This window comes from Narcine bancroftii, chromosome 1, assembly GCF_036971445.1.
Source record: "Narcine bancroftii isolate sNarBan1 chromosome 1, sNarBan1.hap1, whole genome shotgun sequence".
NCBI lineage: Eukaryota > Metazoa > Chordata > Chondrichthyes > Torpediniformes > Narcinidae > Narcine > Narcine bancroftii.
Window position 1 is genome coordinate 356234672 of NC_091469.1, and position 18611 is coordinate 356253282.

The 18611-nt window shown below is 36.8% G+C and overlaps 1 protein-coding gene across 2 annotated transcripts in view; it reads left to right on the forward strand.

Annotated features, from left to right (window-relative positions):
• LOC138749915 (ATP-binding cassette sub-family A member 13-like) overlaps positions 1-18611 on the forward strand; it is a 288645-nt gene that overhangs the window by 34279 nt on the left and 235755 nt on the right. For both annotated transcript variants that reach the window (XM_069911960.1, XM_069911968.1), the window contains exons 7-9: positions 10180-10301; positions 12432-12550; positions 16924-17058. In XM_069911960.1, the coding sequence (XP_069768061.1) occupies positions 10180-10301; positions 12432-12550; positions 16924-17058 (376 nt within the window). The remainder of the gene's footprint in view (positions 1-10179; positions 10302-12431; positions 12551-16923; positions 17059-18611) is intronic.

Here is an 18611-nt window from a genome sequence, read left to right on the forward strand (position 1 = left end):
GAGGATGATTCAGAGTAGGATGTACACGATAAATAGTAGGCATCACAGATAGATAGGGTTTTAAAGAAAGCTTTTGGCACATTAGCCTTCATAAGTCAAAGTACAGAGGCTGGTATGTTATTGTTGAAGTTGTATTTGACATTGAGGAGGTCAAAGCATGGAATGGGGGGGTGATTTGATAGAGGTATACAAAATTATGAGGGGTACAGATAGGGTCAATACATACATGCTTTTTCCATTGAAGTTGGGTGAAACAAGAAGAGCACATGGGTTTAGAATGAAAGGTGAATATTGAAGGGGAATATTTGAGGTAATATCTTCACTCTGAGGGTGGAGAGAATGGAAAGCCAAGCTGCCAGTGGAGGTGGTGGATGTGAATGGCTCAATTTTGACATTTAAGAAAAGTTTGGATGGGTACATATTTGGGAGGGATATGGAGGGCTATGGTCTGGGTACAGATCAATAGGATGAGGCAGAATTAATAGCTCAGTACAGATTAAATGGGCCAAAGGGCCAGTTTCTGTGCTCTTGTGTTTGAGGTTCTAAGTGGGCAATGAGCTTTGTTACGGATTTGATATTTTCATCTTCAAATTTTTTTTTACCTTGAAGACTGTTAGTGTACTGAAATTATTGGTGAATTGGTTAATTGATGCCTGACTTCACTGAGAAGCTGGTGTTGAATGACGTCAGCATTTCCTGGGGTCTTATTCACAGATCAGTTAACATTGGTAGGCTAAAAAAAAATAAAAGGAATGAAAATTGAAAATGGTAATCAATGGAAGTTAGCTTAATTAGTAAAATGCTTAACAGCAGAGAGGAATGATCAGCAATGTCAACACTGTTCAAATAAAGGAAAGGCCTACAAAAGGCAGATTACAATTAAATGAAAGAAGTGGTGATTTTAGCCCTTTCCGTTAAGAAGCATCAAGTCGATGATCTACGAAAAATCTTTTTTAAAAAATATTTCATTTTTGATTTTTCAAAGACTCGTACAAATCCAAACAAACAACTCAATCTCTTTGAGCAATAGAATATTGAGTCTATTTTTTTCCCTACCCCTCTCCCCTCCCTCTCATACCCTAATACAACAAAGAAGAAAAAAAATTAAACAAATAAGGGAACTTGAAAAAGAAACCTAAAATAAAAAAAAATAAGAAACAAAATACATCATCTGCGCCATGACCTATATCATTGATCTCAGTCATTTCGCTACCAGCATGGATTGTTGCACTTCCTTTAATCAGAATGGGTATAACCATATCTGCATACCAATGTGTTGCCACACCCTACAAATGTACCATATTTCCTCCTTAAATTGTATGTGATTTTCTCCAGGAGAATACAACTTGGTATTTCCATATTCCATTATGTAATATTTAGTTGGGAGTCGGAATTCCATGTGACCACTATACACTTCCTGGCTACTGATCTAAGTAAAATCTTGGTAAAATATCACCCTGCTCCTGTTGTATACCTGGTGATAGTCAATTCCACTGAGGACTTTTACATGACTAAGGCATGCAATATGAAAAGACTAGGATCTCACGATTATCTGGATGAAGTGAAGGAGCTTCTGAGGTGGTATACGTTAGGAGTGCAGAGGCCTTGCATAAGCCATGAAAGGAGTGGACCACATCACAAACCACCAACTTGTGTTCCCCATCAACCACTACCTGCCCCAGCTGTGGGAGAGTCTGTGAATCCCACATTGACCTTATTGTCCACATCAGACCTAAAAAAAAACTGGAGCGCACTGAGTCATCCTCAACACATGAGACTGTCGAAGAAGAAAGGCAGCAAGTAGGTTTTCCTCTTTTATTGGCTCACTTGCTGGCAAGCACTGATCCTTCTGACACATTTCATTTTCAAATGTTTGCCCCTCATTCAGTGCCTGTGCTACCAACCTATTTCCAGCAACTCAGTATATATCTCTTTAGTTCAGAGTGATCTTAATTAATCATTTCTGATGTCAATCCCCACAGGTTTCCACTTTACATGAGAAGAGATAGTCTGGAGCTATTCAGTTTTGTTTTCATGTTGAAATCAGTTCGACTTGACCGATGGTAATCCCATCATGTTTGTCAGAAATTTTCCATTGAAGATTATCTTTCACAATATATGCATGTGACTGTAAACTGAGCTTTCCTGAAGTGGAAAAAAATCCCCAAGTACAAAGCTGGGTGTGTCTGAATCGCAGTGGTATTAAGTCAAACATGATAACAATGTGGTGGAAAGTCATGTGGAAATAGCATGCTTTCTTTTGTCAGTCACACTGCAAGCAAAAGCAGGAGATGCTGGCAAATCGGTTTTGCGAGACCAGATCAAATCTCCCGTCTCTTACATTTTCAATTCGTGCAGTCAGTAGTAGGATCATTGAGGACAATTTAGCTCATTGTACACTAAAAGAGATGTAACAAATTTAGATGAACCTTTGTTAGAATGGTATCAGAGATTCAATTCAGTGAAAAATAAAAGTTGAAGAAGTTTAAAGTAGGTTTTTACCTCTTAACCGAAATTCTCAGTTATCTGAAAAAGAATTTTGGCGGCAACATGACATCACAAGTTTAAAAAAAAGATCTTTCCTTAAATTTATGCATTTATCTTATTTTGTAAGTAGAGATCATGTAGTTTATTGGTAAAAATTAAACATTACCTGTATTTCATGCTTGAAAAACCTTGTTTTTTTTCTCATTTTTTAACGTCTGATACTGGGCTGCTTAAAGCAATTTCTTAATTATTCCAAAATTCCAGTAAACTGAAAAATGTCCGGTGCCAGGCATTTTGGATAATCGGAAATGTACTGCATGTGTGTTCAAAATCATGAAATATTCATGAATAAATGACAAAACTGTTTTCATTTGCAAAAGCATCTGTAACTGGAGAAGGAACAGAATTAAACTAATTGCCAATAAAAGGAATGAAAATCCTTTAGAAAACTATGATCTGGAATACAAAGATGGTGAAAGCAGATTTGGCAACTGTTTTCAAACTAGTGTCCTTCAAAAAAACGGAAAATGCTAGAAATAATTGGCAGATCAGGGAGCATCTATGAAGAGAGAAAGATTGTCAATGTTCCGTGTCAATGACATTTCATTAAATAGTTTGTTTTAATTTTAAACATTTGTTAGTAAATAAAAAAAATTAAGTGTATATGATGGAATTTTGAATTAAACTGAATATTTTGAGAAAAACGGCAGTTAAGGCAGCAATTATAGAGCAAGGTATCAGGCTAATGACTTTCATTGGTTGAATTGTGGTCACTGAGGGAGGCTATCTCAGATTTCAATAGGTTCAAGACCAACTGGGGAAGATGGTCATGGAATGGTAGATGGAATGCAACTTGGACAAGTGTTGGGTGATATATTTTGGTAGTTAAACTAAGGCTAGAGAGTTTTGTAGAAGAGAGAGACATGAGGATTTAAATATAAATCTAATCAAGCAAAATGGTGACACAGCTAGACAGGGTTGTGAAGAAAGTGTTTGACATGCTTGCCTTCAGAGGTCAGGATGTTAAGAAAAGGAGTTGGGATAATAATGTGTTCCAGGTTTACAAGATGTGGATGAGGATGGTGAGGTGAATTATCAATCTTTTTTCAAGGTAAGAGAGTCCAAAACCAGAGTATAGATTGAAAGAGAAAGAGAAAAATTTAATCATTTTTCATACAGAGGATAATAGTTTTTTTTTTTGGTTGTAATATATACAATCACCTTGTTATTGAGCAGTGTCAAATTAAATGCTTCAGTTAGATTTTGAGCCTAATACTATACTTGACTAAACCCTGGAGCACTTCAGGAAACATAATGTTCCTACAGGAACAAGATTGCATGGTTTGACAAATGAGAAGCAAAGCACAAGATTAGAAAGCCTCCTGCGAGTAACACGAGAAGTTCAATAGTGGTTTTATTGTTTATCTCTGTCAATTTATAATGGAAGTTTTTGAGGAGTTGCAGTCAGTCTTTCCCTTTGGTACTTATTCATACATCATCACTCTTAACTAGAATTTCAACAAGGAAATTTAATACTTCAGTATTTCAGGGAGAGTGTTAAGAAACAAAAATGACATTGTGTGATCAAATGGTCATGTTCTTACTTTAAGTGAGACAAAGAAACAAATCTTTTAATGTATTTTTGTTCACTTGATAGCAATGTGAGTTGGAACTAATATTTTTAAATCTACTGCTAGCAAAGAGTTTTACAAAGTTAAAGCTCTATGGTCTAATCTTGTGTTCTTGAGCCAAGGTTAATTGACCTCATTGGGGAAATCGAAGCATTTGAAGAAAGCCCGTGTAGGTCACAGGGAGAACATAAAATCTCCTTACAGACAGCACTGGATTTGAACCTGGGTTGCAGGCGCTGTGGTAGCATTGCACTAACTTCTGTGTTTAACAGTGCCACCCAGTCCAATGCAAACTAGAAAAACACTTCCAACTTGGCACACTGCCACCTTTCATACTCCATTTAATAACCTTAGGTAACCTTCATTGCACCTTTCAATGATCACTGTTTATTCCAAATTTAATTGTCCTCTTCTGTTTATACTTCCTCCAGACCAGTGGCTCTCAACTTTTTTCTTTCCACTCACATACCACTTTAAGCATTTCCTATCCCATAGGTGCTCTGTGATCAGTAAGGGATTGCTTAAGGTGGTATGTGGGTGGAAAGAAAAAGTTTGAAAACCACTGTTTTCATCGTACCTAATTGACTAGTTTTGTGCACGTTTCATAACTCTAAAGGCCAATGCCCATTTTTCTCAAGCAAAATATTTCAGTAACAATTAGGCGTAGAGCAATGATTCTCAGCTTTCCCTTCCCACTCACATACCACCTTAAGCAATCCCTTACTAATCACAGACCACTGATACCATAGGGATTACTTAAAGTGGTATGTGAGTGGAACGGAAAAGGTTGAGAACCACTGCTCCAGAACTTCCTTCTGTTACTCAAGTTTTAACCACCCCCTTTCACTGGGTTTCACAACATTTGACATTTAATCCCTATTGTTCTTCAGATTATCATAGATATTTGTGTTCTTTTGTGCAAGCATCCCACACCTATCAATGCAATGTGAGACCAGAAGAAATAACACTATTGCCCTGCACTACTATATTCCTAATTCCCTAAATACACAGAAATTTGTTGATCACCATGTTGATTGAATTAAATAAATGAGCCTCCACAGTTCATCCTTGCTAACTTTCTCCAGCATTGTCTTTTTACTGTAACCTAGGGCCTACTTATACAAAACAGGATTTTTTCAACAATTGATGTTGAGTAGTTCCCAATTTAAAAGTTTATTTCTTTTGAGCTATCAACATTTCCGATGAAAAGTTATTGACTTTAATTATGTTTCTTTCTTCAGATATTTCCTGAATCTCTTTCCTGAATTTTCTCCTTTATTTTAGTGTTTGAATATTGAGTGATGATTTGTCCATCAGTCAATAACAAGCTCTTACACTATTACCGCATCTTACAAGTAATCAAAATGACATTATGCAGTGGTAACACTATACAGCAATATAATGTATTCCTGTCACAACTAAAATGACTGTATATTGGAATAAGCTGTTTCTGTGCACTGTGATTTTGCAATATAAATCTGAAATAATTGTCTATTCTGCAGTGAATTTGTAAATATTTAAGAGAATGAATGAGTTATAAATTGAATTATTTATTTACTGTAAATATTTTACAAAATTATTCATGTATTTTCCTTTGCTTATGAAGACTAAACATTTGTTCATTCTGGAAACATATATAAGAACTAAATAAAAATTGTCCAATAGAGGTTTTCTGTTCTTCATAAATTCCAGATATAATTTCTGCATTCGTTGTGTTTTAAGTGAAGAAACATCAGCTTATTTTCTCCTTAACTCCTTGGAATTTCCTAATATTTTCCCTTTTAAAAGTATTATTTATTTATTTATTTATTTAATTCATATTTTTCTCATTATAGATTAGTGTGGAGTATAATTTCATTTATTTTAGCTTTAAACAATTACAAAAAAATTATTAAAAAAATTCTGCCTATATCTTTTATATCCAAAGGCCACCTGATATTTCAGGTGTTGCCTTTTCCAAGATGTAACCATATAACAATTACAGTATGGAAACAGGCCATCTCGGCCCCTCTAGTCTGCACCAATTTAAGTGAGCTCCAGTTGTCCCACCTACCTGCTCCCTGCCCATAACCCTCCAATCCCCTCACATCCATGCACTTATTCGACTTTTTCTTAAATGACAAAATTGATCCTACTGCAACCACCTCTTCTGGAAAGTCATTCCACTCAGCCACCACTCTCTGAGTGAAGAGGCTCTAAACTTTTGCCCTCAACCCTTAACTTATGACCCCTCGTTCCAATCTCACCTACCCTCAAGGGGAAGAGCCTATTCACATCAATTCTATCTATCCCCCTCATAATTTTATCCCCATCAACCTTCTAGCTCCAATGAATAAAGACCCAATCTACTTAATCTTTCTTTGTATTCTAGATACTGCAATCCAGGCAACATTTTAGTAAATCTTCTCTGCATCCTCTCTACCTTATTGATATCCTTATGATTTGGGGACCAGAACTGCCAACTCTATCCCAAATTTGGCCTCACCAATGCCTTGAATAGTCTCAACATCACCTCCCAGCACCTATATTCTATGCTATGATTTATAAAGGCCAGCATACCAAAAGACTTCTTCACCACCCTATCTACATGAGAATCCACCTTCAAAGAACACTGAACCATTATTCCAAGATCTCGCTCTTCCTCTGCATTCCTCAATGCCCTCCCCTTCACTGCATATGTCCTATTTTGATTATTCTTCCCAAAATGAAGCACTTCACACTTATCTACATTAAACTCCATCTGCCACCTTTCAGCCCACTCTTCTAAGCAGTCCAAATCCTTCTGCAGTCCCTGAAAACCATCCTCACTATCCACAATGCCCTCTATTTTTGTATTGTCTGCATATTTACTCATCCAATTTACCACTCCATCATGCAAATCATTAATGTAAATGACAAACAAGGGACGCAACACCGATCGCTGAGCCACTCCACTTGTCACTAGCCTCCATCGTGACAGACAGTTGTCCACCATGTCTCTCTGGTGCTTATAGCCACCGTTGAACCCATTTGACTATCTCAACATTAATCCCTAGTGCCTGAACCTTCCTCATCAACCTTCCATGTGGAACCTTATTGAAAGCCTTAATGAAATCTATATAGACAACATCTACCACTCTACCCTCATCAACCTTTCTAGTCACTTCCTCAAAAAATTCAACAAGATTTGTCAAACATGACTTTCCCCTCACAAACCCATGTTGGGTGTCCCTGATTAATCCATGTCTCACTAGATACTTATACATATTATCTCTAAGAATTCTTTCCATTACTTTACCAACCACCAACGTCAAACTTACTGGTCGATAATTGCTGTGCCTAAACCTGGAGCCCTTTATAAACAGAGGAATCATGTTTGCAACACACCAATCCTGCGACACTATACCTTCTTCCAGTGACTGTTGAAAAATCACTGTCAAAGCCTCCGCTATTTCTTCCCTGACTTCCCTCAAGGTCCTGGGGAAAATTCTGAAGACTTATCCACCTTTATATACCAGAGAAGTTCCAACACCCCTCTTTCCTATGTTTTCCATAATTACCCCTTTTGCCTCACTTATCCCACACAATTCCATATCACTTTCCCTAGTGAATACTGATGAGAAGAACTCATTCAATATCTCCCCCATCTCATTTTGGCTCCTCACACATTGGTCCACTCTGATTCTTTAGTGGATCAATTCTATCCTTCACTCTCCTTTTGCTATTCACATATATGTTAAAAACCCTTCGGATTTACTTTTACCCTGTTCGCTATAGCCATCTCATTCCTCCTTTTCACTATCCTAATTTCCTTCTTAAGCTTCTTTCTACAATCCACTCATGTCGTCATGTTATTTTAGCACTTTTTGAAAACTTGCCTACTTTTCAGCTTCTCAGTGGCATATTGGCTATTGGTGGGCATATAGAATACTCCTAATGGTGTGATTGCTTCCTTCCTGTTTCTGATTTCCATCCACTCTGAGTAGTTTTTTTTTAAACTTTATTTAAGATTTTATAACATGAATAACATATAGGATTACATTAAAAAAAATTAGGAATAAAATAATAAAATTACAATACAATATCAGAAATCTAAAAAAACTATACCCTCCCCAATTTATTACACATTAATAACCCGACTCAAATTAGTCCAACCCCCCCTTTCCCCCAAAAAATAAAGAGTGAAGAATTAATAAAGTTAATAATATATGTGAGAAAAAAAACCCACTTATACAAAAAAAACAAAAACGTATCCGATTAAAATACTAACAAAAAGAAAAGTAATTAATACTAAGATATCAGACTTAAAAACCATATTTAAATCAAACTTAAATGCATATATTTAACAAACGGAGTTAAGATGAAACATATATTTAACTCAAACTTAATATAAAAAATTAGTAAAGTTAGTAACATTATCAAAAATTCTTAAACAATAATAAATTCTTAAAAAAAAATTGTAGCATGAAAAAAAAAACTTTCTCTATAGAGAATAACCTTCACCAAATATCAACTAACTTCACATCTATCATCATATTAGTCACATAAACCACCATCTTAAAACAAAATTCAAACCTCATTAAGCATTGTACAATTCAATTTTAGTACTCTTCCACCATTTTTCTCTTTTACTCTACAGTCTGGAAGGCACGTCTGATCCTTACGCCATCTTGCCACGCCCCCCCACTCTGAGTAGTTGATCCTTCCACAATGTTCTCCTTTTCTGCAGTTGTGATATTATTTCTGAATAGCAGTGCCCCTCCCCTCCTTAACTCTTTTAGCTTTTGTAGTATCTAAATCCCGGAACATCATTCAGTTCATACTGCCCCTGCAACACCCAAATCTCTGCAATGGCACCTCATTATAATTCTATATACTGATGCATGCCCTAATTCTTAATAATTCTTGTATTAAACATATTTCAATGAATTTATGCCTTATCTATTGCCTGTCCTTCCCCACAGTCTCACTGCACATTGCTTCTTCCCTTCCACCAACTGCTACATCATCTGACTAAACTCTCTAGTTCCCATCTCTCTCCTTAGCTAATTTAAATTCTATTCAACAGCTCTAGCAACCTGTTTCAAGGACATTGGTTTCTCTCAAGTTCAGATGAAACCCGTTCCTTTTGTACATGTTATACCTTACCCAGAAGAGACCCTGTCCTCTGCACCAACTCTTTGGCCATTCATTCATCTGCCATATCTTCCCATTCTTACTCTCACTGGCAAGGCAGCAATCTGGACATTATTACCCTTGTGGTCCTGCTTTTAATCTTCCTTCCAACTCCCTATATTCACTTGTCTCTTATTCTACGATACTGTATAAATCTATGACAGCAAAAGCAATGGGATTGTCTAACCAAGAACCTAGTTATCTGAAGTACAACAGTGTTTTTTTGTCTTCAATATCTGGACTGCACTGCTGAAATATGAAGAGTGTTGGAGAACAGATTCTGTGCATTTGACTTCTCACTCCATCTCTGGATGAGCACCAAGTCTGGGGCAGTACTTGATAGTACTAAGCTTACATTGCTAGATACACTTCAGACCCTCTGTGTTAAACCAGCAGTAGTATGTTAGCAGCAATACTTATCATTTGGATGTGGCCACTAAACAAATAGTTTGACGTTTTCTTTATTGTAAGTATGTTTTAAATTAATTTGTATGAATTGTATTTCAAATATTTTAAAATATCTCATTGAAATAAAATCAAATTTAAAATTATTTAAGCGCATTTCAACTATTTCTAAATGTGTCTGATCACCATTTAAAGACCAAATGTAATCTTCCTGGCATCAAAAATGTCAAAGATTCAAGAGTACCAGCAAAGATCAGGGCAGCTGTGGAAATCCCATGGCTGCAAACATGAGGTTGAGCTGAACTTGGTCTGATAATGGTTTCAAGTGTAATTTATTTCTTTCACTCTGGGTAAAACCTGCAAAAAATGTTCCTTGTGTTCTCAGGGCTAAGTAGCCTTTAAGGAGAAAAAACACACAAACTAGATCGATAGAAAACAATCTTTTATAAATATGCAAACAAATTTAACTATAATGCTTATGTATATCTTTGTTTTTTTTTAGGCTATTGGAATCAATGAAAGACTTATTCAGTCCTACCTCTGAGAACATGTATTTGTTTTTCGACACCATCTTTAATCTGACTGTCAGTTCACTGAACATTGTTCAGGATGTGGCCAATCAAAGTTAGTACTATTTTTGATTTTATACTTACAGCCTACAAGCAATAATTTGTAATATTACTCAAATAGAATTTTCTTTTTCCTTTTATTTTCAATATTTTTCTTTGTTTTCCTTTTGCTCTTTTCCACTTGTTGGAATTCTTTGAAAGTTGATAACCCACATGGTTAGCCTCTGACAACTGACAGTTTTAGAGAATTTGACCCTGTCATACTTGGCATTTGTACAGTGGCTCATTCTTGCTAGAATCTCATTGGCTTAAATATCTGAGAGAACAATGCAGACCAATTGCTTTAAACTTTCTCCCAGTAGTATTGACATTAAAACCTGTGTCATTAATTACAACTGAGATGCTTTTGATAGCTAGAAACTAACAATTAAAAAAAAAATACATTTAAGATAATACTCAAATCAATTAAATCATTTTAAATGACATCCAGGACATTGAAAATTTTTATAAAAACTTTTCCAGCTTTTAAAAAATATTTTATTCATTAAAAACCATGATACATACATTAAAAAACACAATTAAAACATATAATCCAAAAATAAAAATGTGTGTGTGTGTGTGTGTGTGTGTGTGTGTGTGTGTGTGTGTGTGTGTGTGTGTGTGTGTGTGTGTGTGTGTGTGTGTGTATATAAATCAGAATAACATAATTGATTACCATGGATTAGAGTAACACCACAACTATGTGGTCGGAGAATTCAAAATTTTAAGCCAGTATGATCCAAATAAGGGCTCAAAATTTTACGATTAAAAAAAATTAGTTAGCATATAAATTGTATGTTTTTTTTTCCCCAATGGAATACATGATCTCAATTCCATATGCCATCTATAGATACTCAAATCAGTCTAATTTTTCCAAGTAATCGTGAAACATTTTCTGGCTACAGGCAATGCTTATCTCAAAAATGCAACTTTTCCAGCTCTTGATGCTGTTGAATACCTTTTTGGTATGAGAAGTCATTGTGTTCTCCTCTTTGCATCTATAAACATAAGAACTTAAAGCAATAAGAATACCGATAATTGTTTTCAATCTGAAATGGTCTAAGAACCTAGCACCTCCAGGAACCTAGCACCTCCAGCACTTTTGTGAAGCATTCTGTGATTCTATAGGGGTCATTTACTGCATCCGGTGCTCCTGCTCGATGAGACAAGACACAGACTGGGGGGTCACTTTGTTGAGAACCTTCGCTCTGTCCATTCCCACAACAAGGAATTCCCAGTGGCCAGCCACTTCAATTTCATATCTCATTCCCACACTAACATATCTATCCATGGCCTTCTCTATTGCCAGGCTGAGGCCACATGTAAACTGGAGGTATAAAACCTCACATGTCTTCTCAGCAGTTTCCAATCAGACAACATTAATATTGACTTCCTCTTTTGTTTGCCTCTTTTGTTTGCCTCTTTACCCCCCCTCACTTTACTTCTCTGACTCTTCCTTTTCTTCTCTTCCCACTGCCCATCATCTATACCTTCCTTTCTTCAGCACCCCACCGCTTTCCTCCCTCTTGTTAGAGAACAGCCCCTTCTCCCTCCTCCCACTGGCATTTACCTATCATCTGTAAGCCTGTGCTCCTTTACTTCTTCCTCCATCTTCTTATTTAGACATTTGCCTGATCTTTGGCATCCCTGATGAAGAACTCGGGCCTAAAATGGCACCTGCCTATTGCTTTCCATGAAAACTGCATGTGCATGATCCAGCACATTTGTGTATTGGTTAAAACCCCTTGTTCTCTTTCCACAGATACTTTCCGACCTGTTGAGTTTTGCAGCATTTTGGTTTTTTAAAATTCAAATAGAAACCAATGTAGGCCATTGGTTCCTACAATTCTGCAAGGCTGATACCTATTTTAGAACCATTTTTCTGTCCTATCATCATATCACTTCTGGTCTTGGTTTTAGGTTCTGATTTTGAATCTTGAAGAGTTTGACATTGACAGTTTTTTTTTCTCCTACTGATGCTGAGTTCCTCAAATTGATTTTCTTTTGCTGATATCATTGTTTATGACCACAAGTGCTTAATATGAAAAAGTCTAACAGTACAGTTAACATATGACTTTTGAATGGGAAAATGGAAAAACAGTTAATATAAACTATTGTTAAATCTGTCGACCATTTTAATTAATAGGTACAAAACTGAACCTTACTCTGAAGAGTGTTCTGTGGAATCCTGAAATCACTGAAATGGTTTTTAAGGAAGTCTTTAAAATGGATATCAAAATGAATATATCCATTCCTTTGCTCAAGGTAATGTCTCAATGGTTTCATTATATTTTATATTTTTATGAATAATGTACCTGATTTAAGGCAAGATTTGGAATCAGAAGTGAGAACTTGGCCATGCAACTGTACAGTCAATTTTAAAAAAATATTATTCCTCTGTAAAAAGAAACAAAAGTTAGGAAGCTATTAATTGGTTGGACTTATTCAAACAGAGTATACTACATGATATTAGAAGATAAGATTAATTTGAGCATTATATCAGTAATATATCGATCAGTTCTTTTTCACGGAGAGTTTAATGGTATGCAGAGAATCTTGACAATTTACCCAACAAAATCAATAGTAAACATTTAAAAGATGATCATCATTCCAAGGTTTTCCAGCAGAGACTATTAATGAATGAGTCTTCAGAATGCAATGAGTCATTGTAATATTCATTAAATATATTTCTACTATCATGGTGCTTAGGGTATAATTTCAAAGTTTGTATGTGAAGCTTTGAAATGTAGTAACAGGAAGAGGATTGTCATTTTATTTATCTTAATTTCATGTAAAGTCTATTGTGGCCTGTTGTTTCCTTTCTAGAGCTTCTCTAATTTTCTTCACTCTGCTCCCGTTAACTTTTCAATCCCATTTATCAGTAATACTTTTAATATCTTGAGGCCACCTTCATGATGTAATTCTTCATTGTTTGCCTCCCCTTCCTCCTCTAAGATTCCCACTTGGGTTCTGGTCTTGGAAGTCTATCTGCCTGACATCCAAGTAATTGTTTACTCTAGCCATCTGAGTTTCTAGGGATGGTTATAAAGCCCTGTGTTATGTTTGGATAATGTATCTCAACAAGCAAGTGAAGGTGGTCAAGAGCTATGTAGACATCTTTAAAATCTCAAACTAACCCACATTTAGAAGCTAGATTTTCCACTTAAATATTATAATTAAGCTATGCAATTCATATTTTGCTCATTTTTCAGATTTAATCTTAGTTAGCCAGAACTCCTAGGCTCTGGAAAACTTAATAGGTTCAGGCAGGAGGGAACAACTTTGTATAAAAGGTTGCATGTTTTTAATATTCCACAAATAAATCAGGCAGATATTCTTCACCACGCGCTAATCTCGTTACTTTACTGTGTAGAATTTTTAAAAATCTATTTCCTGCTACCTATATTTGCAAAAGGCTAGTAAATGAATTACTGTTGGCTCTGTAGAAGTCCTCAAAGGGGATTTTGCTTATTTAGTAAATGAACAGAAGGCCAGACTGCCTTAATCTCTGGTAAAGTGCCTTTACTGAGTTTCAGATATCTGCGTGAGGTGTTGCCAACATCATAAAATACCCTCATCAGTCTGTTACACTTTCTTCTCACTGCTATCTTCAGGTCGGAAGTACAGATGTCTGAAGTCTGGAATCTCAGTATTTTTCCAACAGCTATCAGGGTCTTGAATCTCCCCATACTACCCTAATCATAACATTACTTAAAACCAGCAAAGATTTGACTCAGAATATGTTTTACATGTGACCATCTCTGAATATAAATTACTTATTCATAAACTTATTTCTTCTTCCTCTGTTATTATTTTGTTATCTTTTGTTTTCTCATGACTTGTGTATTTTATGCTCCTGGGAAACTGCAGCAAGTATGATTTTTATTATTTGTGGATATAGTACTTAATATATGTGACAATAAACTTCTATAATTCAGTAATCTTAAAGTGAGTTGACATGATAATACTCTTTATTTTCTCTTAGTCCCTTTTATTATCTTAAAATGATTCATCATTTGAAAAAAAAATATTAATTTGCTTTTCTACCCAGTGAAAATATTCATAATATCTCGCCAAGAATGATAATTTTTTAAAGTATTTTTAAAATAAGTGGAAATTTTACATGAATCCTCTGTTGGATTTATTTTCTTTCAGTGACATGTATCAAAGATAAACATTGATCATGTTAGAAAATCCTTTCCCTTTGTCAATCAGGCAAAACAACTTGCTAACTAAAAAAAAAGCAGGTAGAGCCTATACCTGCATTACATTTAGTATAATCTGAGTCATTTAGATTTGATATTGCAGATTGTGATTGATACAAAAGGTCAATTTTAGCACCCACAATCATTCTAGCCCCATTGTTACTAAAACATGTTGATGAGTTTAAGCATAATCTACAAATAAAGACCAAAACCAGTTTATAAAACTTAAGAAGTCCTTAACACTGATATCATAACTTGTAATCAGGTAATTCCTTGCATGTTAGGGAAATAGCTTGCCACTGGAATTTAATACAATTAATTTTGTGACAAGGACATGATTTTCTTGTTTCATGGTGTGAAGACCGAATTAACAAAATAAATGAGAATAGTATAGCAGAGAGTATGACTTGAATTTCTGCTGTTGGGTTAAACAATGGTTCTCAACCTTTATCTTTCCACTCACATACCACTTTAAGTAATCCATATGCCATCGGGTGCTCAGTGATTAGTAAGGTGGGATGTGGGTGGGAAGGGAAGAATGAGAATCATTGCTGTAGATCCAATTGAAATATTTTGCTTGAGAAAAATTGTCATTGGCCCATTTCCTTTGGAGTTATGAAACCGTGCAGATAATGAGTCAATTAGGTACGATTAAAACAGTGATTTTCAAACTTTTTTCTTTCCACCCACATACCACCTTAAGCAATCCCTTACTAATAATAGATCACCTATGGCATAGGGAATGCTTAAAGTGGTATGTAAGTGGAAATAAAGAGGTTGAGAACCACTGGGTTAAAAGAAAGTATGAAGAATTTAGACAGCATTCCAAATTATTACACAATGTCAGAGCATAACTAACTTCTTTGTCATACAGGTTATCAAGCTATAATGTTAATTCAGTTTTTTTTCTCCAAAAATGCTGGCTTTAATTTCAAATCTACAGCTGTGGCTTTGTTTTCTCTTTGTCCTCCATTTCTTTTCCAGACAGATCAGCTGTGATGAATAAGCTTTCACTGCTCTTCCTTATCATTTATATCATTTAGTCTCTTTTGATCTACACTTTATTACAGACAATGCTTTACTCTCTCTATCACACTTCCCTTCCTGTAATTAAAATATTTCTAACTTTTCCCGCCTACTTAACTGTTTTTCTTTGCATAGCATCTATTCATCCATCACTGTTACATAATGGAAGTTATAAATGAGGGACTCCAGAGAATCTTATTTAATGCCTCTTCTAAACAATCATATATTACAACTAACCAAAGAACTGTTCAAGACCTTTCACATTTTCTTTTCTTGAGAGCAAAACTTTATTACCAACATTTAGCCAGCTCCAGGATCTTGTATGTCATTGAATCTGTCTTGGGTTTGACTACATTCAAGACTCAAGATTAAATTTATTGTCAAAGTAATAAAATTTACATGAAATTTCTTTTTACCATGTATGCATACATATAATTGACATTTTCCTTTGTGTCCTCTGATCTTCCATATTCCTCTGCAACTTTTTTATCCTTCTGCAATTTAACACTTGTTAAATTTATTTCTATTCAAAGATTCTTTTTATTGTCATGTTAAAATATGTTAAAAATGTAATATCTACTTTTGTCTGATATAAAGCAAAGATTTGCCTGCAGCCCTAACAAAAAGAGGCAAAAGGGAGTCCCTTCAGAGACACGGGGGAGTGTCCATGGATTCACTCCGCAGCCTCTGCAACCCGAGCTCCTGCTCCAGCACTCCTGCAGCCTCTGCAACCCAAGCTCCTAATCCAAACCATTGATATGACCAGGAAGCCACCAGTGCCTGAGGCCCTTCGGGAAACCCTCTTGAATCCTTCTTCCAATACCAGGTTCCCATAAGCCATTTTCCAGCTGCTCAGACTATAGGTCCTTCAACTGCTACACTAGCAGCCTGCTGCCTGTATGAATACTTCGACCTCAAGTCGCCTTCTGCCTGCAGTCTATGTGGGTCCTTCAGCTGCTACACTAGCAGCCTGCTGCCTGTATGAATACTTCGACCACAAATCGCCTTCTGCCTGCAGTCTATGTGGGTCCTTCAGCTGCTGAGCCCCTTATTGGTCCACTGGATTGGACACTGTCCTGAAGCATTATCTTCTCTGATTCCCCTTCTCAATGAGGGGAAGGAGGGGTGCTCTCCCCATTTTTCGTGCCCTCTGCCAATCTGATGCTCCCCTGGACCCTGCAACCCCTCATAGTTCACTGCTATGAGGGGTTGCAGCCTCTTGAGCATAACAGAAAAAAAAATCACCTAATCTCTGAAGAATGAATTCTGTTGAAATTGCACATGTGTAGTTGCTAATTAAAAGGTTTAACCAAGAACTGGTTACTGCTGAAACTTTACTTGGAGGAAGATTTTATGTGTAAAATGTAATGTTCCTACACAAAGCCTGAGAATTGTTTGTAATTTCAGGTCCACATCCTATTCAATGAGAGTGAATTTCAATCATATATATGCTCTGAGATGGCCAAAACTTCAGCAAAACCTTGCCTGGTTGTGGGCAAACTCCTGTTCGGTTACATTGACCAGATGAAAATAATCAAACAAGTAAGAAAACTGCACAATAGACTATTATCTTAATATTATCTTAAAATTTGGTTATCTTTTTCTCATAACTATGTTTTCCAAGAAATAATATTATAACTGAAAGAGATAGACAGTAGTATTTTGAGACCTTGATACAACAAAAATTAAAAGTAGACATATACAGAGTTGCCTGCTGTAGTTCCAAACACATTGTTTTAATTAAATGTATTTTGATCAGAGAATAATTCTCTGCTTGTCATCAACCAAGGTTATAGAGTAACTTAAAAAGATGAAGCATACTTCATTTGTGATTGACTCAGACCAATGTAAAGTTGTTTCTTAAGTGTAATTCAATAGCACATCACTAAATATCAAACACTGTATGTAAGTTTTTTTTACTTCAGAAGAGTAAACAATGTTCTCCTGCTTATGAAGTATATTTTTAAAAATCTGTGAGTGGTGTGTACAGAGAACCCACTGATTTTACATTTTGAAATAGTGTATTTTAGATAAAATATGGCTAAATAGACAGAGGAGCAAATTAGCAGGGAGATCAGAGATAACTGTAGAATCGGTACTGTTGGGCGCTATCAGTAGCCCCAATAATGACGCAGACAGAAGACTGAGGCAAATGATAGGCTTTATTGAGCTGGAGACTGCTGGCCCGGGTCTAGGCTAGGAAAATGAGCAGGAAGGCGAGGAGCCTCGACTTTTATGGCCTGAGGTCACATGGGCAGGACTAAGGGAGGAGCTAAGGCAGGAGGGCGGGCCAGGCAGTGCATGCAATCATATCACCACATTCACCCCCTCTTTTTAAAAAAGAACCCACTGGTAAACAACAAAACCAGGGACAATAACAGCAGCAATTCAACAATACAGCAGCATTTAACAATTGTACAAAGTGGCGGGAGAAGCGGACGCCCCCACTGGCTAGAGGTTGAGCTGCACAGATGGCCTCCTCTGTCTGCTGGACTGCCGGGGAACTGGCGTGTCCGTACGGCATTCCACTGGAGAGGGGATTGACGGGGGAGTATCCGCTGCAGGAACTGTGGTCGTTGGGGTGCTGGTGGTGGACTCCTGGAGTGCTGGGGGGTCCTCCGCAGCTGCATGAGGGGTAGAAGCCTGGACATCCGGCGGCAGGACAGGCAGCTTGGACTCCAGGGCCATGCTCAGATGTAGCACCATCGGGTCCGTGGTGTGGTCAGCAGCCGGCAAGGCAGTCTCAGGGTCTCCGACCCTTACAAGGTCTCGTATGGGCACAGTGTCCTCGTGGCCGTCCGGGTACCTCACAAATGCATATTGAGGGTTTGCATGTATGAGGTGTAGTGCTTCAACCAGTGGATCCATCTTATGGCCTCTGACGTGCTTCCGAAGGAGAACTGGCCCTGGGGTTGTCAACCAGAGAGGGATGGAAGAACCATTCACTGACTTCCTAGGGAAAGCAAAGAGGCGTTCATGCAGGATGGTGTTAGTAGCAGTGCACAGTAATGACTGGATGGTGTGGGACACTGGCATATATTTGGACCTAAGGGCCAGGAGCACCGTCTTCCAGATTTTGCAATTCTCCCTTTCCA